At 34.0% G+C, this 21649-nt stretch overlaps 2 protein-coding genes across 13 annotated transcripts in view; both read left to right on the forward strand.

Annotated features, from left to right (window-relative positions):
• Nucleotides 1-21649, forward strand: part of smad4b (SMAD family member 4b) — a 724234-nt gene that overhangs the window by 439332 nt on the left and 263253 nt on the right. The gene's annotated exons all lie outside the window — the stretch shown is intronic.
• Nucleotides 1-21649, forward strand: part of unc5ca (unc-5 netrin receptor Ca) — a 473679-nt gene that overhangs the window by 275946 nt on the left and 176084 nt on the right. For 7 of the 11 annotated variants that reach the window (XM_087253142.1, XM_087253139.1, XM_087253140.1 and 4 more), the window contains one exon: nucleotides 12894-12997. In XM_087253142.1, the coding sequence (XP_087109268.1) occupies nucleotides 12894-12997 (104 nt within the window). Of the gene's footprint in view, nucleotides 1-2782; nucleotides 2840-2882; nucleotides 2909-12893; nucleotides 12998-21649 lie in introns of those variants that run through there. The other 4 variants (XM_087253150.1, XM_087253147.1, XM_087253149.2 and 1 more) reach the window with 2 other exon arrangements.

Raw genomic sequence — 21649 nt, forward strand, 5'->3', positions numbered from 1 at the left:
GTAGCATGAAATTAGCTCATTTTATGAATATTAATAATCAACAATAACGGTTTATTCTTAATTATTAATATTCCGGCTTAAGCTTCAGTCAGTTTGGTCAAACAAACATATGATTGTAAATGATCATGCTCGCGCGACCGAGCGGATTCCCAGATTATGAATATTAATTATCAACAATAACGAATTATTATTAATAATTAATATTCCGGATCAATTTATTGTTAATTTGACCAAACGAACACAAGCAGAGCCGCCGCTCTTCCGAGCGGACACGGTAGTCTATTCATTTAGAAAAAAGGGAATTTAATTGCTACTTCTTGTGAAGTAGATTAATCATTCAAAAGTTTTAAACAACTTATACTAGCTAGGCAGGGGAATCTGTATTTCAGTGACATTTTCTCGTGAGGCAAACAATACAATTCATTTGATTATAATGGAATTTATTGACTAGTCAGACGTAACGAACAAACAAACGCACAAACATACATTAAACACAAAACAAAGGTAAACCACGTGGAGATATCGGGTCTATAGAACGTGTAACAACAAAGAGAAATAGTAAAGCTAGAGAATATAGATTTCAGATTAAAGAGTGACAAAACTTTCAGTTCCACACGCACCATTACGGACCACCAAGGTTATAAAAAACACCTTTTTGATAAAAGGGGCACAGCTTAATCGCATAACTAAAATCACCTGGTCTTTCATGTCTGGCGGTCTCTCTTATGCGTCTCTCTTCCGTCGTGATGAAACTACTCTTGATGTCCTTTGATGCGTGGAGTTTGTAATGCGGTTCGGACGAACACGATCGCAAACTTTAAACTGAATTTACTTTGCCGGAAAATAAAGAAAACGTGGCGGGAAAGTCCATGCGGCTGTGAAGAGCCGTGTGGCCCTTAAAGGGACCACCGTCAATGATGTTCCTTTTTGGGACGTTCTCTTTCTGCACAGATGTTTGGGGGGAAGTGTGCTTATACCTGCGGGTCACGTGACAACCCGTACAGCATTCTGACCAATGATTTCAGGGGAAAGTTTGCGCGCGAACCTTCCTTTGTCTCTGGGCTGCGCGTATGCAAATTTGAGCGTCCGCCTAAAGCATGCGGACAGGCATTTAATACAGGGCTTTAAAGAATAAAGCAATGCGAGTTATGGTCTTGCTCTATGCATCATGTGTTGTAAAATGTCAGCAGAAGCCCATCGGTACCAAACATGGGGGGGTTGAAAGTACCTCAGCATAATTTTTCATATCCTTACAATATTTATGCTTTACAAAGGCCTAAAGGGAACATGCATACAGGTTATAAGAGAGGTTACACAGGTAAGAAAGGTCAGAAATGAGATACAAAGTTTACAAAACATAACACATTGGTTTTGTGCTGGTTCTGGATTTGATGAGTTCATTTTCTTTCTGTCGGAACAGCCTCGTGGGGGTGTATGTGTGAGGGTATTTGGAAAGGAATGTCTTTGAAGTTTTCCTGCTTATCTATCCAGGCCCCCTGAACAACTTAAGCTGTCACGAAAATCCAGACTTCTTGGAGCCAGGAGTCGTAAAACCGTTCTGTCGGACCGTGATAAAATCAATAAGAAATTTTATCTGTGGACTGTACGCTACAACTGTAAGGGCTAGATGTATAAGTAAGGGGTTAAGTTCAGGAGTAGAAAATATAGTTTAAACACAATACAAGTCTATGAAAAGTACACATAATTCACATAAATCCATTTTATGTGTGTGCGTGTGCATGGGTGTGTACCTGTTTATTAAATGTCCCCACAAGGATTTTCGTTGGAAAAGTAAATAAATAAATAAATAAAATAATAGATGGCATGGTGGCTCAGTGGTTAGCACTGTCGCCTCACAACAAGAAAGTCACTGGTTCAAGTCTCGGCTGGTTCAGTTGACATTTCTGTGTGGAGTTTGCATGTTCTCCCTTTGAGGGCGTGGGTTACCTTCGGGTGCTCCGATTTCCCACCACAGTCCAAAGACACACACTATAGGTGAATTAAACAAGTTAAACTGTTCGTAGTGTATGTGCGTGAATGCAAGTGTGTATTGGTGTTTTACCAGTGCTAGGTTGCAGCTAGAAGGGCATTCGCTGCGTAAAACATATGCTGAATGAGTTAGCGGTTCATTCCTGTAGACTATCGATAAAAAAAAAATTGCCTAAATGGGCTAATAATTTTCTCCTTATAATTGTGTTTAAAAAAAATTTAAATGCTTTTATTCTACTCTAAATAAAACAAATAAGACTTTCTCCAGAAGAAAAAATATTATCAGACATACTGTGAAAATTTCCTAAATGTTAAACATCATTTGGGAAATATTTAAAAAAGAAAAAAAAATTCATACATACATACATACATATATATACATATATATATATATATATATATATATATATATATATATATATATATATATATATATATATATATATATATATATATATATATACATATATATATATATATATATATATATATATATATATATATATATATATATATATATATATATATATATATATTGTATCAAAAGAAAAACTAATAAAAATACTTAAGTACAACTTACATAAATACAACAGAGATATCTTAGAGGCAGAGAAATAAACAGCCCTTTGTGGGTTTTTTGGGGAGTAATGTTAATCAGGTATTGAAATTGAACAATCAAACTTAAAATAACATCAACATCATTATTGCAAAATTAATAATATACAATAATATATAAAATATTAATTTATTGTTCAGCCCTAATACAAACAGCAGAACAATTGATTTTGTCCTTGTGCTGAGGTCGTGACCCTGATGATGTCACACCAAAAATGGCCGCTCTGAAAGCATGGTGAGTAAGCAATGTATAAAAGTCTCAGGATGTCTACTGAACAGGTTTGGTTCTGAGGAGTGGATACTGGTGAGCGAATGCTTTCTTTTAACATTTTGCTTTTAATAAATGTTCAGTGTGTTTTGGCAAGATGACATGGGATGTTGTTTTGGATTGTATTTGTATTGATCAAACAAACACAACAATCTATTAAATGGAGAAGCCTCGAAACAACTGAACCAATGCCTTTCGCAAAATGATTCACTGAAACCCATTGGCTCCGTTGTTTCGAAGTGTTGAAAGCTAAAATTCTCTCATTAAAAGTGTTCGAAACACTGAGGTAAAGTTAGCTTTATACTCGCACATTCGGTCTTTCTCCCTAATAATATCTTTTCAGAAAGTAAGTCTAAACAGGCAAATAAGATTAGCAGCTAAATACTATTAAAGTACAACATTGTTCAATAGAGCTAAAGTTGGTTTTATATTCGCACATTCGTTTATTGAAAAGTCTCTATTGTTTACCATGTTACTTTGAATATTCGAACGGAATTAGCTTGCAAGGATGATATGAAAACAACCTTAACACTATTTATTTGACTGTAAACAGTGCTGTACTTTGATAGTTGTTGGCTGCTAATATGATTTCGCTATTTAAAGCTTGTAAATAATACTTTATAAAATTATATTATTAAGGGGGATGTGCGAATATAAAACCAACTTTACCTCTATCATTGTTCACAGTCAATTAAATAGTGCTAATATTGTTTTAAAGTCATACTTAAATGCCATTTCTGACTAAATATTCGAAGTAGCAATTGGGGTGAAGTTGGATTTACACATATTCAGACTTTCCCCTTAATAATATCATTTCAGAAAAGTATTCATTGTAAATTCTAAATTGGGAAATCAGATTAGCAGCCAATGACTGTCAAAGTACAGCATTGTTCACAGTCAATTTAATAGTGCCAATGTTGTTTTGAAGTCATACTTGCATGCTATTTCTGACCGATTATTTAAAGTAGCCTGGTAAACAGTATAGGGATCGAGTCACAAGCTATTACTGACAAATATAGAAGTTGGTTTTATATTCGGATTTTCAGACATTCCCCTTAATAATATCATTTCAGAAAAGTATTCATTGCAAACTCTAAATAGCAAAATCATATAAGCAGCAAATGTCTATCAAAGTACAACATTGTTCACAGTCAAATAAACAGTGTTAATGTTGTTTATAAGTCACACTTGCATGCTAATTCCGATTGAATATTCAAAGTAACATGGTAAACAATATAGAGACTTCTTAATGAACGAATGTGCGAATATAAAACCAACTTTACCTCTTTCGGACAAATGTGTGAATATAAATCCAAATTTACCTCAATGTTCAAAACCCCCTGTGATAAAGACAGCTGGTGGTTAAAATCATGGAAATGCAACAAAAACTCTTATTAGAATTGGCTTTTTTTTCTTGTTTCCAAACAGTAATGATGTAACACAGCCTTGTTTACTGAAATCAAGTGACCTTGCCGATTTGATACTTGCAACCACTGATTCATAAAACAGCCATCACTACCAAGCACAATAACTATAAAGTTAATGTTAGAGGTAATGTTGGGTTTATATTTGCACGTTTGTACATTTAGCGGTCTCTATATTATAGAGGTAAATTTGGTTTTATATTCGCACATTCGTTCATTTAGAAGTCTCTATATTGTTTACCATGTTACTTTGAATATTGGATCGTAATTAGCATGCAAGTATGACTTGAAAACAACATTAACACTGTTTATTTGACTGTGAACAACAGTGTTGTACTTTGATAGTCATTGGCTGCTAATAGGATTTCGCAATTTAGAGTTTGCAAATAATACTTTAATGAAATTAAATTATTAAGGGGAAAGTCTGAAATGTGCGAATATAAAACCAACTTCTCTATCTCTATATTTGTTTACCACACTACTTTAAACATTCAGTCTGAATTAGCATGTAAGTATCAAGGTTAATATAGTAACGAAAAAGCAAAAACAAAAATTTAAAATAATTGTTGTTAACTAAAATAAAAATTAAAACGAGAGTTTTTTTTTTTTTTAACTAACTAAAACTGTATTGTGTACATACAAAACTAACTGAAACTAACAAAAATTATCGAAAAAAACCTCCTTTGTTTTCGTATTTGTAAATGTATTGGTATTGTCTTACTGTTAGCCGTTTAGAATTAAATCTAATCCGCGATGCAGTTGTTCAACCCGTACGGCACCTCAGACTCCGTAGTCCTGCTGTCATTGGCCGGATCGAGCCGGTACTCCTCCAGTCATCCTTGCTGTTGCTCCAGTGACAAAAACAACGAGTAGACATGACAGCAGCACAGTGACAGCATTAAATACAGACACTTAAAACTATTATTTTAACACATTTGTGCCCAATAATGAGTTTTAGTTCTGTATTGCGATCGTGAACGAATCTTTTTAACCAGATCTTCTAAGTGAACCAGTTGAACTAGTACACCAAAACAAACTGAATCATTTAAAATGATTTGCATCTCCAGTAAGCACTTTTCCACAAACTACTTACTTATTAACAAGCCTAATACCCCCCTCTGACTCTAAATAATCCAATATATACTCTCGTTCAGTTATTAGAACAGTAATGTTACACTGAGATCAAATTTGAGAAACGGTAAACTGATAATACTGCGCATGCGAGATTCAGTGAACCGAACACAAACAGTACATGACAGCCTGCTGTGACTGAACTAAACTTAAACAACAGCACCGCGGGTAAACTGAGAGCTTAAATGAGAGGATCTGGTGAAAAACATACGTTTATTTCAATACAGAAAGTTCTAATGTTATTTAAATAAGCGAATCATGCTTCAGCTGGGTTGCAAAACTTTACTATAAGGCATTTTTCAGATCATGGTGATGCTTTAACTGACTGAAATTACTATTGCTGACTACATAATTTCGGTATGTTGAGTCCAAACATCCGCGTTAAATATCTGAACTTTCCATCCTACTGTGTATCTAACCTCAGAGCAGCTTTGCACACATATTGTACTCAGGGCTGCTTTCTTGTGGGCTTTTGTATTTGAATTTGAGGATGGGTAGATGGCAGTGGTAAGTGATAGTGTTCATGTGTCCTCTAAATACAGGTTTTTAAAAAATGTATTGCTAAGTTTTTATTTTACAATATTTATTCTATTGATTTTGAATCTTGCACTTAACAAATATCCTTATTTAGAAAAAAAAAACCCTAAATGAATACTGAAACTAATAAAAACTCAACTAAAACGAAGTAATTTCAAAACATAGAAACTAATAAAACTAGTAAATTTGTCTCGAAAAACTAATTAACTAACTGAATTTGAAAACAAAAAGTCCAAACGAAATAGAAACTAAAACTAATGAAAAATCCAAAACTAATATAACCTTGGTATATGCATTTATATGGAACCCCGGAAGGGACGTAGTGGAGGAGAAAAAAAATGGGTGGGTGAAAAAAAAATAATGGATGAAAGAAAAAAAATGGGTGGGAGGAAAATATATATTTCTAAGTTTTTTGCGTTCTCTCGCAAAGTTTTGCGTTCCTTCGCAAAGATGTTTTTGTTGTCTCGCAAAGATGTTTTGCGTTATCTCGCAAAGATGTTTTGCGTTCTCTCGCAAAACTGTTTCTCCACAAACACTTCCTGTTCACTGCACTCACGTAAACCCTCCCGTTTTTGCCGAAATTCTCCCGTATTTTACCATTCTACTCCACTTTCTTTACATTACTGTGCGTATGCTACCTATGAACCAGAATGCATGTATAAGCGCTGACTGACAGACGCGCTTCGTACAATAAACTGATCCCAGATCAGCGTCTGTACACGCCATTTACAGAGGAGCGGGTGTATGTTTAAACAGACAAATACACTGAATAATATGAAACATCTCCGTCCTGCATGTGTTATTTTAAACAGCTTATTTTCTCTTAAATGAGCACAAACAGTTTCTAAAGTAATGGACTGCTTTCATTATAGATCTGTGCATTCTTACAGAGACACCTCTGTTATCAAACTAAACAAAACATGAGATTCATTTGCTGCGCACTTGTTTGATAACAGAAGTGTCCCTTTAAATGGCGCGTACAGACACTGATCTGGGATCAGTTTATTGTATTGAGCGCGTCTGTCAGTCAGCGCTTAAACATGCATTCACTGGTTCAGAGGTTGCAAAGTGAAAGGCGACAATCAGCGCACAGTAATGTAAAGAAAGTGAGATAGAATGGTAAAATATGGGAGAATTTCAGCAAAAACGGGAGGGTTTACGTGAGTGCAGTGAACAGGAAGTGTTTGTGGAGAAACAGTTTTGCGAGATAACGCAAAACATCTTTGCGAGATAACGCAAAACATCTTTGCGAGGGAACGCAAAACATCTTTGCGAGATAACGCAAAACATCTTTGCGAGGGAACGCAAAACATCTTTGCGAGATAACGCAAAACATCTTTGCGAGGGAACGCAAAACATCTTTGCGAGATAACGCAAAACATCTTTGCGAGGGAACGCAAAACTTTGCGAGAGAACGCAAAAAACTTATATATTTTTCACCCACCCATTTTTTTTCTCCTCCACTACGTCCCTTCCGGGGTTCCGTACATTTAAAACAATCTTAGCACTATTTAAATCCCTCTAACAATGTTGTACTTTGATAGTCATTGGCTGCAAGAAAACTAGAGTCACTGTGCAAATCGAAACCCTGATCATGAGGCAAATCCGCATTTATTGTGAAGTGAATTTGACCTGCGAATGAAAAGAGTTAATTCAAAATGTACATGCGTCTATTTACATGCGAATAGCATGATTTAGTGTGGTTCGAACCATAGGGGACGTACTGCTTTTTTTTTTTTTTTTTTTACACTATTACTGTTTATTATTGAGGTAAAGTTGGTTTTATATTTGCACAGTCAGACTTTCTCCTTTATATCATTTCAGAAAAGTATTCTTTGTAAATTCTAAATCGTGAAATCAGATTTGCAGCCAATGATTATCAAAGTACAACATTGTTCACAGTCAATAAAATAGTGCTAATGTTGTTTTAAAGTCATACAAAAATTTTAGACTTAATATTCAAATTAACGTAGTAAACGGTATACCATTAAAATGAACGAATGTGCGAATATATAACCAACTTCACCTTAATTTCAAACCAGACTGGGCCAGATCTGACCAATCAGAGCATAGCAGGCTTGTATAGAGGAGGGGTTTTACAAGAACAATTCTTCGATCAAACGAATCTTCGAGACTTTATCCTGTGAATAAATATTTGCTCTCTGTGCTGTATCAATGTTCTGTGGTAGTAGTGGTGGTGGATGGTAGTTTGCTATAAGAGTATCGTTGTTAGAACCATAGGGGGTGCATTGATATTCCCCTACTGTATATTATGAAAAAAATCAACAAAATAAACCTGTTAAACTGCATAATGGGGTTGTCACGGTGGCGCAGTGAGTAGCGATGTTGCCTCACAGCAAGAAGGTCGCTGGGTCAGTTGACGTTTCTGTGTGGAGTTTGCATGTTCTCCCCATATTCGAGTGGGTTTTCTCCGGGTGCTCCAGTTTCCCCCACAAGTCCAAACGCATGCATTATTGGTGAATTGGGTAACCTAAATTGTCCGTAGTGTATGTGTGTGAATGAGTGTATGGAAGTTTCCCAGTGATGGGTTGCAGCTGGAAGGGCATCCGTTGCGTAAAACATGCTGGATAAGTTGGCGGTTCATTCCGCTGTGGCGATCCCTGATTAATAAAGGGACTAAGCCAAAACGAAAATAAATGAACTGTATAATGGGACACTTAAAATAGTTCATATGTTATGTATGAGTAGTCTAGTGATTATGTTTAGCGCTGAATGCTACATGTCATTTGATATTTATTGTTGTTTTAGTGACGGATTGTGAATTTGACTGCTGTGTGTAGCGCCGGATGTTATATATGATTAGTTGTGGGACTGTGGTCAGCTTGAACTCCAGACATAATAATTATGAATGAAATAGAGTGCTGTTATACACACGTCTCTCTCTCTTTGTGTGTGTGTGTGTATTTGTGTGTGTGTGTGTGTTAGGGTATTATTGCTGCTTAAGATTTGTTGCTGTTGCAATGTAGAGCACTAAAATCCTGAGTTGAATGTATTACCACACACACACACACTTATCCAGAAAGACGTGATTTATCTGTCTATTAGCTCCATCAGTAATGTGAAGGGAAACAGACAGCTGTGTGTGTGTGTGTATGTGTATGTGTATGGAGCAGTAAAGCTGCTGGACAGGCTGGCTGAAGGTGTTTTCCTGATGTGTGTTTTATGTCCAGCTGAATAAAGAAATCACAGGAAGACTGAAGGTTTTGGGGCTCAAACGGCTTAAAAGCGTATTTCTTCATCTCCGCATTTCGAAGCTGCTCAGAGGAGTCAGTATTTCACTGACAGGTTCATTAGCTGATCTTATAAAGTGCATTAATCACAAATATGAATCTTTTTATTAAAAAGTAGAGTTAAGTCTTTGTAAAATCTGTGACATTGTTGATTATTTGCTTTGCATGTGTCGTAAACACTGGAATTAATGTCATTATTTACTTTATTAGTTGTTGTTTTTTTTCTTCAAAAATTTGTTTTTGTATATGTGTTTGATGCCAAATGCATTAATGTATTGATTCGAGCACATGATTGGATCAGATTTGGAATCATAAAATAAACTGATTTATTTCCTAGTTGTTTATTGAATGACAATATTACTAGCCACCTTAAATGTATTTAGTTTTATTTTGTTTTATGTGTAGAATAACTTTGTTTTGTGTGTACAATAATGTGAACATCATGCACAAATTAATGAATATAATGAGTATTTGTTCAAGCGTATTATTGAATCATAATTTTGAATCATTGAATCAAACCGAATCCCGCGCATGAATTGTTCAGAATCTTTTTTTTTTTTTTTTTGTAAACCAGAGATGCTTTTTTTCTGAAATAAATATTTAGGATCTCTAAAATCCAAAGTATTCTTATATCAAAAGTCTTTAAATAGTCTATTTACTTTATTTTCTATTGAATAACTTCTAGTTTTCCATAACTTTTTTCAAGGTCATTATACTGTGTATGACTCTGTATGTGACTAATAACATTTGAATTTGAATTATACATGGTACACTTTTTTGAAATCAAATGTTTATCAAAGGCGGCAACACCAAGGCTCCAAAAAAACAAATTTATTAAATTAAAAAGGCTTACACAAAAAATAAAACACTTATTGTCAATATTTAGTTTATATATATGTGTGTATGTATGTATACATACATACACATACACACACACACACACACACACACACACACACACACACACACACACACACACACACACACACATTCATACATTTTACGGGGCACTGTTTGCAAAGTCTTATTTATTTTAGTCTGGTTGGAATAAAAGCAGATTATTATTATTATTATTAATGAAGTACAATATTACTAGCCACCTAGTAATTTAATGGATAGTAATTAATACATTTTAATTTTTTATTATTTTTTTATATTTTTTATAATTATAATTATAATTATATTTTTTATTTTATAATTGTTATTTTATTATTTGTATTTGTTTTTTTAAGTTTTTAAAGTTTAAAGTTTATAAAATAATAAACTGTTATTATTTTAATTAAACTGTTTTGTATATTTTTTCATTGTATTTTTTTATTTATTTTTTTTTAATTAATTTAATTTTTTTGTCATTTTTTCTCATTTTTTATGTTATAAATGTTTGTGAATGTTTTGTATTTAATTTTTTACAATTTTTATTGCTGTATTTTTTGTTCATTTTTAAATTTAATTTGATTTAATTTGTATTATATTGTATTTTATTATTTGTATTATACATAATATAATACATATTATTCTTTTGTAATTTTATTTCATTTTAATTTTAATTTTTTTATTATTTTAATTAATTAATTTTATTTTAATTAATTTATTTTATTATTATTTTTTTAATTGTTATTTATTTTGTTATTTTTTATTATATTTTATTTTTTTATTTCACTTTTTGTTTTATCTTAATTGGTTTTTATTTTATTATTTTATTATTATTTTTATTATTTTATTTTATTGGCTACAGAGCAAACCACTGTTTGCCTAAGTAACCTAGTTAGGGCTTTAAATTAAACTTTAATCTGAATACTAGTATCTTGCAAAATAACTACTAAAATATTATTTAAACAGGAGGTCTAATAATTTTGACTTCAGCTAGTTATATCAGTACTATATGTCTGTGTCATCCAGAAATAGTAAGCAGATAAATACTAATCTTACATTCACTACCAACCTCTCAAAACAACAGAGAAATATTCACAGATTGACTACACACACACACACCACACACACACACACTCATGACTACACTTGACACATTCACACATGAGTTGTTAGAAGAGTGTGAAGGAGACTGGATGAGTCTGGCCAGTGTTAAACACCCCCCCACACACACACTCACTCAAGCCCACAGAGAAAACAGATCTTCACACCCGCATGAGGACATTAGAGATAATCAAGAGAACGAGGAGCTCAAATGTTTGCTTTGACCTGAGAATATGGCAGATGGCAGCATCTAACACACATTCTGTGAGCGCTACTCTTCACCTACATGAAGAATAACAACAAGCTGTCAACCACACACATAATGACATGATCTTATTATGTGGACCTGGGCTTTTTACTGGTGCATGTTGGGCATTTGCACACGTTCTTATCTCTGCATTGGGTAGCAATCATTTACTTAAAGGAAATGTAGAACAATGCAGTGTGCCTCAGTGATTGTTAAATGATTGTTAATTATGTTGTTATAAATTAGGGCGACACTTTGACTAAGTACTTAGCACTGTTGCCTCACAGCAGAAGGTTATTCTGTGTGGAGTTTGCATGTTCTCCCTGTGCTTGTGTGGGTTTGCTCCGGTTTCCTCCACAGACACATGCACTATTGGTGAACTGAATGAACTAAATTGGCTGTAGAGTATGAGTGTGAATGAGTCTATGAGTGCTTCCCAGTACTGGGTTGCAGCTGAAGGGGCATCTGCTGTGTAAAACATGCTGGATGCTCTGGTTTCCCCCACAAACACATGCGCTATAGATGAATTGAAAGAACTAAATTGACCGTAGTGTATGATTATATGTGAGTGTGTGTATGGGTGTTTTCCAGTACTGTGTCGCTGCTGGAAGGGCATCCGCTGTGTAAAACATGCTGGAATGGATAGCGGTTCATTCCGCTGTGGTGACCCCTGAAATAGAGACTAAGCCGAAGGAGAATGAATAAATTTTCTGTATTAAAAATAATAAAATTTATTTAATTTATTTGTTGATCAATTTATAATAATAATAATAATAATAATATTTATTATTATTATTATTATTATTATTATTATTATTATTATTATTATTATTATTATTATTATCATTTTTTTATTATTATCCTCATCATTCATCATCACCTCAATTTATTTATAAATGTATATATCAGTTTATAAATTATTATTATTATTAATATTATTATTATTAATTAGTATTATTATTATTATTATTATTATTATCATCATCATCATCATTATTCATCATTATTCATCATCATCATCATTATCAATATTATTTTTATTAATATTATTATTATTCATTTTTATTTATTTATTTATTTATTTATTTATTTATTTATTTATTTATTTATTTATTCATTTATTATTATTATTATTATTTATTATTATTATTATTATTATTATTATTATTATTATATTTAACCTATTATTATTATTATTATTATTATTATTATTTATTTTATTCATTATTATTATTATTCATTATTATTAATATTATTTATTATTATTATTCATTATTTTTATTATTATTATTATTATTATTATTATTATTATTATCATTATTATAAATGTATTTTTCAACTTTTCTGAAACTGAAGTTGCAGGTAAAAATCCCTGTGCTGGCATATCCTGCAGTATTTCTGTATGACTAATGAATGTGAGTAAATGAGCCGCTTCTCTCTGTCCTGATTCTCCACAGTCTTGAGGAAAACGTTTGAGCAGGAGCCCTTGGGGAAGGAAGTGTCACTCGAACAGGAAGTGCTGCTGCAGTGCCGCCCACCCGAGGGCATACCACCTGCTGAGGTACACACACACACACACACACACACACACACACACACACACACACACACACACACACATACAGTATGCACTCCCTAACCCACACACAAAGATTTCTCACATGTGCCAATAATGTACTCCACATATCAGCTTTGCCTATAGGTAATTGGTGAATGTATTGATATACAGTTGAAGTCAGAATTATTCGCCCCCCTGTACATTTTTCCCCAGTTTCTGTTTAACAGAATTTTTTTTTAACACAAACTCTGAACATAATAGTTTTAATGTCTAATTTTAAATAACGGATTTCTTTTATCTTTGCCATAATGACAGTAAATAATATTTGACGTGATATTTTTCAAGACTTTAATATTCAGCTTAAAGTGACCTTTAAAGGCTTTAAGGTGCAGTAGGTGCTCTGCCTAAATGCTAACCGGTTATCATAATATCTTTCAAATACAATCTGTCCTCTGTCATCCAAAGCCACACCTTCTGAAATCACGGACGCACACTTTAAAGATGACAGAGACCCTAGATCAGAGATGTCAAACTCAATTCCTGGAGGGCCGCAGCCCTGCACAGTTTAGTTCCAACCCTAATTAAACACACCTGATCAAACTAATTGAGTCACATCAATCTCTCGCCAAAAGATTTCAGTGGCTGAACAACACATCCGTGCATATAACTAGTTCTTAACAACAATCTATTAGCTTTGCGTGAAGCATAACATTACCGGTCCGAAAGAAATCCTTCAGCCATGGTGTCATTCTTCCTCCAGCATGCTAAAGTAACTCCAATATTGATTCAGGATTTTAAAAAGTTTTGATTCAGCATTTGTTTTTACCGCTGAACAGCATGAACAGCGGTGCGCAGTTGTGCCGATCTACATTTGCTTATCAGAACTATGGGAATTATCAGCAAGACTAATTTTAATCGGAGGAACATTTTGTAGTCTTATGCCTCAGAATATAAAAATACATATAAACACATTTAGATCCTTTACTTTAATCATTACTATTGGAATGTGAAGAAACTTTCAACCAGTGCAACAAAAAATGCTTCTGATGACGATCACTTACTGCACCTTTAACTAGGTTAATCAGGCAAGTTAGGGTAAGCAGGTTAGGCGAGCAATTGTTTAACAGCGGTTTGTTCTGTAGACAATCGGAAAAAATATTGCTTAATTTAAACTCTTTTTTTTTTTTTTATTAATATACGAAAGTGAGAATATACAATCACAGTATGTTAACAAGAAATTGAAGAGACAAAAAGAGCAACAATTTTGGAAAAAGAAACAACAACAGATAACAAAAAAACAAACAAACAAACAAACAAAAAAACAGGAGGGGTAAATACATTACACGTTAAAGAAAAAGATTATATAATTTACAAATTTCAGTTGTTTTTAAAGCTTTTTTGTAAAAGAGTTAGACACTGTTTCAAAGTAATACTGCATTTCAGTAAGCAAAATATAAAAAAAAGGTTTTTGGTTTGAAAATTTACATTTATGGATATAAAATTTTGCTAATAAGACAAAAAGATTAAGAAAATATGTTTTTTTTTATGTAAAGCCCCCGTTCCATAATCAACAAAACCAAACAAAACATTCTCCCACAGCAAGGAAAATTCCTCATCAACGTTCTCAATTATAAAAAGCTTAATTTAAACTCCGCAAACCCCTGGTACCTGGTCTGTAATGTCATCGACTTTCGCTTTAAGATTTAAAGGGATTGCATTGCACCAGACCCCTGTAAGTGGTTTTGTTTGAAAGTGTAGAATATATATTTTATGCACATATGCATCACTTTGGTTTTTATTCTACTGTACAAAAGTTATTTACATGTAAATACACAGTATTTTGGATACCCGAGCTGGGTATTGAACATTGGTTCGTTTTCATATTTTTCATATGACACATGTACAAGTTAAGCTCAAATGAAAGCTCTTGCCGTTGCTCATGTGGTTCTAGCATTCTTTTTACTGAATTATATTCACATATCAAACAGTTGTCAAATGAATCGCGGTGTTTCCATGGCGCAGAAGTGAAAACAAAACATTTATGATCAATAAGCAGCCCCAGATAGCACAGACAGCTGTCATCTCTTACCTTATGCTGTGCGCTTCAGGGCTGTTCTCCTCTGTTTTTGAGGTGATGTGCATAAGTAATCCTTTTATATGTCTGATGTGGTCCAAACACAGTGAATTATGTTTGATCAAACAAAAGAATAGTGAAATATGAAAACAATGATCGCTCCCTGTGGCTTGTACAGCACCTCTCATCAGTTGGAATACAATAACTTTTGCATAGATTATGGTAGAGAACTTTTTCTTTTTTCCTATGATTACGGACATGTGCAGGAACCACCTAAATTAATTACAGCACGATAGACCACACAGAACCTAAAAGGTACACTTTCAAATTTGAGTTTATAAAAAAAAAAAATACAAAAAAGCGCCTCTTTTTTTAGGTGTTTATTATAACACAGATACATTTATGTTAATAAACATTTATATACATTTATTTATTATACAGTAGTTTTAAACACTTTCAATTGTGTTTTATGAAAATTCAAGGGGTTTTCTTTAAAATGATACCAAATTTTTGCATTTACACCTCTGCATGTGTTTGGGTAGGCAAAATCCAGGCGGAAATCCTAAAATAACAGCAGAGATTAACTGGTTAAGGGGGCTAATAATATCGTCCTTAAAATGGTTTGTAAAAAAAAATCTAAAAACTGCTTTTATTCTAGCCAAAATAAAACAAATAAGAATTTCTCCAGAAGAAAAAATATTCTAGGAAATACTGTGAAAAATTCCTTGCTCTGTTAAACATCATTTCTGAAATAATTCATAGGAGGGCTAATAATTCTGACTTCACCTGTTTAAAGACTGTAGTAGTGCCTAGAAGACATTTGCAGCTGAAAGTAAGATCCTGTATTTCAGCGTGGCTTGTTTTGAGAGTAAAAGCTGAAGCGTCTGCAGCACTGCTGAGCGATGAAGCAGATAAGCAGAGTGTGGATGTGTGTGTTTCTGCGCAGCGTGAGTCAGTGTCTGAGGGGTTATTCGGGTTAGCACATCTTCTCTCAATAACACTGCACTGCTTTTACTGCGTTTGGAGCAAACCGTACACACTTAAAAAAACTGCACATTTCAAAGCACTTCACGGGACCTTTAATCAGTGGTGGAAAGAGTACTGAAAAATCATACTTAAGTAAAAGTACCATTATCTGCACAAAAATGTAGTGCGAGTAAAGTAAAAGTATCTTGTAAATATTACTAAAAGTATGAGTAAAAAGTAGGCATTTTAAAAGTACTCAAGAGTAAGTGAGTATTACGCCATAAAAAGTAATTTTGCATTTACATGCAGTTTGTGCAGTGATGTGTAAATGTAACATTCTGTAGTGCATTTAGTAATCTTCCTATATTGGTTTGTTCCTTCCAATTTTCTTCCATTGTTTGTTTGTTTGTTCTGTCCTTCATTCTTGAATTTGTTTGTTCCTTCATTCATTCTGTCCTTCCGTCGTTCCTCCCTTCATTTGTTCGCTCATTCATATTTTTGTTGCTCCCTTCATATGGTCTTTTGTTTATTCCTTCGTTCTTTTCTCAGTTCAGTTCTTCCTTGAATCCTCACTTCATTCATTTGGTCTTTCGTTCATTTTTATTTTTGTTCCTTTCTTCATTAGGCCCTTTGTTCATTCCTTCCTTTAATTATTTGTTCATTCCTTAATTCCTTTGGTCCTTCCTTAATTCCTCCCTTCATTTGTTCGCTTATTCATTCATTATTTCATTCATAATTTTGTTACTTCCCTCATTATGTCCTTTGCTTGTTCGTTCGTTCGTTCCTTAGTTTGTTCAGTCCTTCCTTGAATCCTTCATTCATTTGGTCCTTCCTTCATTGGTTCAGTCCTTCCTTCTTTGGTCCTTCCATCCATTTTTCTTTCGTTCCATTTAGTGATTGTTTAAGGAGGCTGTTTGGTGATTTCAGTCATCATACAGTAAACATTCTTTTATTATTATTATTATTATTTTTTTTTTTTACAGTCGACATCTATTTTCCTATCAGTGACATCCAGTCTATTAAAAGACTGTGCGTCAATGTGTGTAAATATTTTGAATTTTTTTTGGACATTTTTAATGCTTCTAACAGGTGTGCTGCATTTATAAAGCGCTCATGTGTTGATGTTGTTCAGTATCATGTAATTTTCTATGTACTTTCTATGTGCGATTTGATTAGACGGGAGTCACAGGACTGATTTTTCTACTTTAGCCAATCACCAAAGACAAGAAAGAAATGAAGTAGTGACCGCAGGTTGAAGGAAAGTAGTGGAGTAAAAGTACCGATACTGCACTAAAAATGTACTCAAGGAAAAGTAAAAGTACACAATTATAAAACTACTTAGTAAAATACAATTTCTGAGAAAAACTACAGTAATTTAAGTATTTGTAATTAGTTACTTTACACCACTGCCTTTAATCGATGTTTGATGTTATTTCAACTGAACCATGAAGAGAGGGCGGGAGATTGAGTAGCTCCTCCTCTTTAAAAAAAAATAGCCAATAGCGATTTGTTTTTCTCATAGCTCTGCAAGTGGTTGAGCTCAAGCACTTCAAATGAAAAACAAATGACAAGGGCAGGGCATGTCAGATACTAAAGAGCATTTGATTGGTCAGAAGATTTGATGAGAAACTGAAATATGAGGTTGTCATTTGTCAAATCAGTTGTTTCTGCCTTCTATTGTACAGCTTTTCTGTTTATATGTACTTTATGTGTCTCATGATGTAATAGTTATTTATTTGTACTTACCCAACTTCTACTTTTTATTTGACTTAACATTCTTACTTTTAACTTCTATTATTATAGAACAAGTTTACCTTGGTGGGGGTTGTTTCACAATATAGTCATATGCTGTATGTTTTCTATGTTAAACTAAAATTGAAATAATGAAAACAATTGACAAAAATTCACAAAAAGAAACTGAAATATGTCAAAAAAATGTGTTGATCCATTTAGGCGGAGGTGACAGACTGCAAAGCTTTGGATGTTTATATCAGTTTTATATTCATTCATTCATTCATTCATTCATTTCCTTGTCAGCTTAGTCCATTTATTAATCCGGGGTTGCCACAGCGGAATGAACCGCCAAGATATCCAGCAAGTTTTTATGCAGCGGATGCCCTTCCAGTCGCAACCCATCTCTGGGAAAAGTTTTATATCTTCTAAACAAAAATTGTGTCACAGTTCTGGACATACTGGGCTCTATTTTGACGGTCCATGCACAGAGAGCAAAACGCAGGGCGCAAAAGCTTTCAGGGCGTGTCAGAATGCATCTTTGCTAATTTAAGGACGGGAAAATCCGCTTTGCGCCATGGCGCATGGTCTAAAAGGGTTGAGTTTATTTTCTTAAAGAGTTATACAGGTAGGTGTGTTTTGAGAATAAACCAATCAGAGTCTCATCTCCCATTCCCTTTAAGAGCCAGCTGCGTCACGCCATAAGCACATTTTGACGTAAAGTAAGTTCACTTTCGCTTTTGCTCTTGTGGATAGGGAAACCTTTATGCACAGGCATCAATTAGCCTATAAATAATTAATTTTGTTTGTTAAGCACAAAGATTTGTTTCAAAACTATTTCTAAATTCAGTTCTAATTTCCAGCAAACGAATAAATGAACAATAATGACCAAGTGTGGTCAAAATACTGAGTTATTTTCAAATAATAATTTGACAGGTGGACAAATCTAAGCTTGTTTCTAATAAAACAAATATAAATATGGATATAATAAATAATACTGCTAATAATAATAACATTATACAAAAGCAAACTGAATGAACTGAAAAAGCCTCCCGAGATGAAGAAAGTAAAGTAAGGCAGTGGTTTTTAAATCTTCATGTAGGCTAGAAATTAATATGTTTTGTTATATTTTAATAATTTATATTTATATCCTGTATATATCCTTTATATATATATATATATCCTTAAGATATTATATCTTTTTCATATGTAAAGTTATTTGCGTATTGCTCTGCATCTTGTGTGTAGTGTGTAAGCCAGGCGCACTTTTCGCCAGACAATAGACCAACTTTGTTCTGGTCTAAAGAACAGACTATTTACAGTTTCTCAAAATAGCAACGCGCCAAAACACGCCTGCTTTTTTTAGACCAGAACACCTATGGGCGCACATTTGAGCGCAAATGCATTTGCTATTTAAACAGTGTGGCGCAACACCTCAAAATGACCCTTGCGCCGAGCTAAAAGTTCCAAAATACTATTGCGCCGCGCCTTGCACCACATTGCGCCGGGTGTATGATAGGGCCCACTATCTTATAAATATTCTTAAAAATTTTATTTTAATTTCACATGACTTTTAACGCCCTGGTATACTTCAAACGAAAAAAAAAGAGCTGAAATGGCATAAAATCGAACAAAATCCGGCCAAAAGGACGTTCTTTTTGAGTTTGTTTCAGTACAGCTCACCAAAGCAAACTTTTTAGGGGAGTTTGTTTTACTCCTAAAAGGCTTTGAGCTGTCATTGGTCTGTGACAATTATGCAACCAGTGGGTGTGTCCTGGAACTCCGCCTTCTTTGACATTCTCGCAGATTGCAGAGTCCGACAATATAAAACATCCAGTACAATGACCATAACAGCCTGTTCACATAGGGAACGATTCGTGATGACGAGATGTTATTTGATAGCGATACCGATATCATTGATCATTACTGGTTCTTAATAATACTGTTATCATTACTTTGTTACATAATTGTGTGTACGTGTGTAAATTGTGTATAAATTCTATAAAACGCATTGTGGGTGGCAGTGCTAACCAATGAGCCACCCTGCTGCCCTAATTATATATTATTCATTCGTTCTTTTTTTTCGGCTTAGTTCTTTTATTTATCTGGGGTCGCCACAGCCAATTAAACCGCCAACTTATCCAGCACTTATTTTACACAGCAGATGCTTTTCCAGCTGCAACCCATAACTGGAAAGGATCCATACACACTCATTCACACTCATATATTAGCTTCCCCAATTCACCTATAGTGAGTGCATGTCTTTGGACTGTGGGGGAAACCGGAGCACCTGGAGGACACACTGGCCAACACGGGGAGAACATGCAAACTCCACACAGAAATGCCAACTGACCCAGCCGGTGCTCGAACCAGTGGACTTCTTGCTGTGAGGCGATCGTGCTGCCCACTGCGCCACCTTGATGCCAGAATGATATAATAATTTCATTTTTTTTAAAATTAGTTTTAATAATCTATTTAAATGAAAACTAATCATTTTTAATCAGAAATTAAATGAAAACGATAAAACTGTGGATACTTTGTGATCGTGTAATATAAATAATATCCTGGCTGTTTGTTGTGAAAGCACTGCTGTGAACTTGAAGATCTCATTCAGACATTCATGAAAAATGACCTTCAGACTCGCTAATAAATATCTTTGAATTACTGGAAATGTGAAGTTAGTTCTGAGAAAAGCTTGGCTATAATCTGAGTGCATGTTGCACATTTAATATAATGCAGTACTTTTTATCAGAAAAAAAAGAATGCACTGAATCAGATACAGCAAAATCAGCCAGTAAAGCAATTAACTAATATGTATGTATGTACTGTACGTATGCATGCATGCGTGCATGCGCGTGCGCGTGCGTGTGTGTGTGTGTGTGTGTGTGTGTGTGTGTGTGTGTGTGTGTGTGTGTGTGTGTGTGTATGTGTATGTATGTATGTATGTATGTATGTATGTATGTATGTATGTATGTATATATATATATATATATATATATATATATATATATATATATATATATATATATATATATATATATATATATATATATATATATATATACAACCAGATCTGCCAAAAATAATAATGTATTTTAAATTATTTATCTAATTATTATATATTAATTTAACGTACACCTAATGGTTTTTACCATCTAACAAATCATATTATATTTGAAATTATTTATAACTATCTAATTATTATATATTTATTTATTCATTATTTTATTTAGTATTTTACACTCTCTATCCACTTTATTAAGTACACCTACCGCGTTGGACCCCTATTTGCCTTCAGAACTGCCTTAATCCTTTGTGGAATGGATTCAAGAAGGTACTGGAAATATTCCTTAGAGATTTTGCTCCATATTGACATGATAGCATCACGCAATTGCTGCAGATTTGTCGGCTGCACATTCATTATGTGAATCTCCCGTTCCACCACATCCCAAAGGTGCTCTATTGGATTGAGCTCTGGTGACTGTGGAGGCCATTTGAGTACCGTTAACTCATTGTCATGTTTGAGAAACCAGTCTGAGATGATTCACTCTTTATGACATGGTGCGTTATCCTGCTGGAAGTAGCCATCAGAAGATGAGTACACTTTGGTCATAAAGGGATGGACATGGTCAGCAACAATACTCAGGTAGACTGTGGGGTTGACACGATGCTCACTTGGTAGTAATGGACACAAAGTGTGCCAATAAAATATCCCCCACACCATTACACCACCACCAGCAGCCTGAACCGTCGATACAGGGCAGGATGGATCCATGCTTTCATGTTGTTGGCGCCAAATTCTGACCCGACCATCTGAATGTCTCTACAGAAATCAAGACACTTCAGACCAGGCAATGTTTTTCCAATCTTCTATTGTCCAATTT

Source organism: Danio rerio, chromosome 5 (assembly GCF_052040795.2).
Source record: "Danio rerio strain M-AB ecotype USA chromosome 5, GRCz13ab, whole genome shotgun sequence".
Lineage (NCBI taxonomy): Eukaryota > Metazoa > Chordata > Actinopteri > Cypriniformes > Danionidae > Danio > Danio rerio.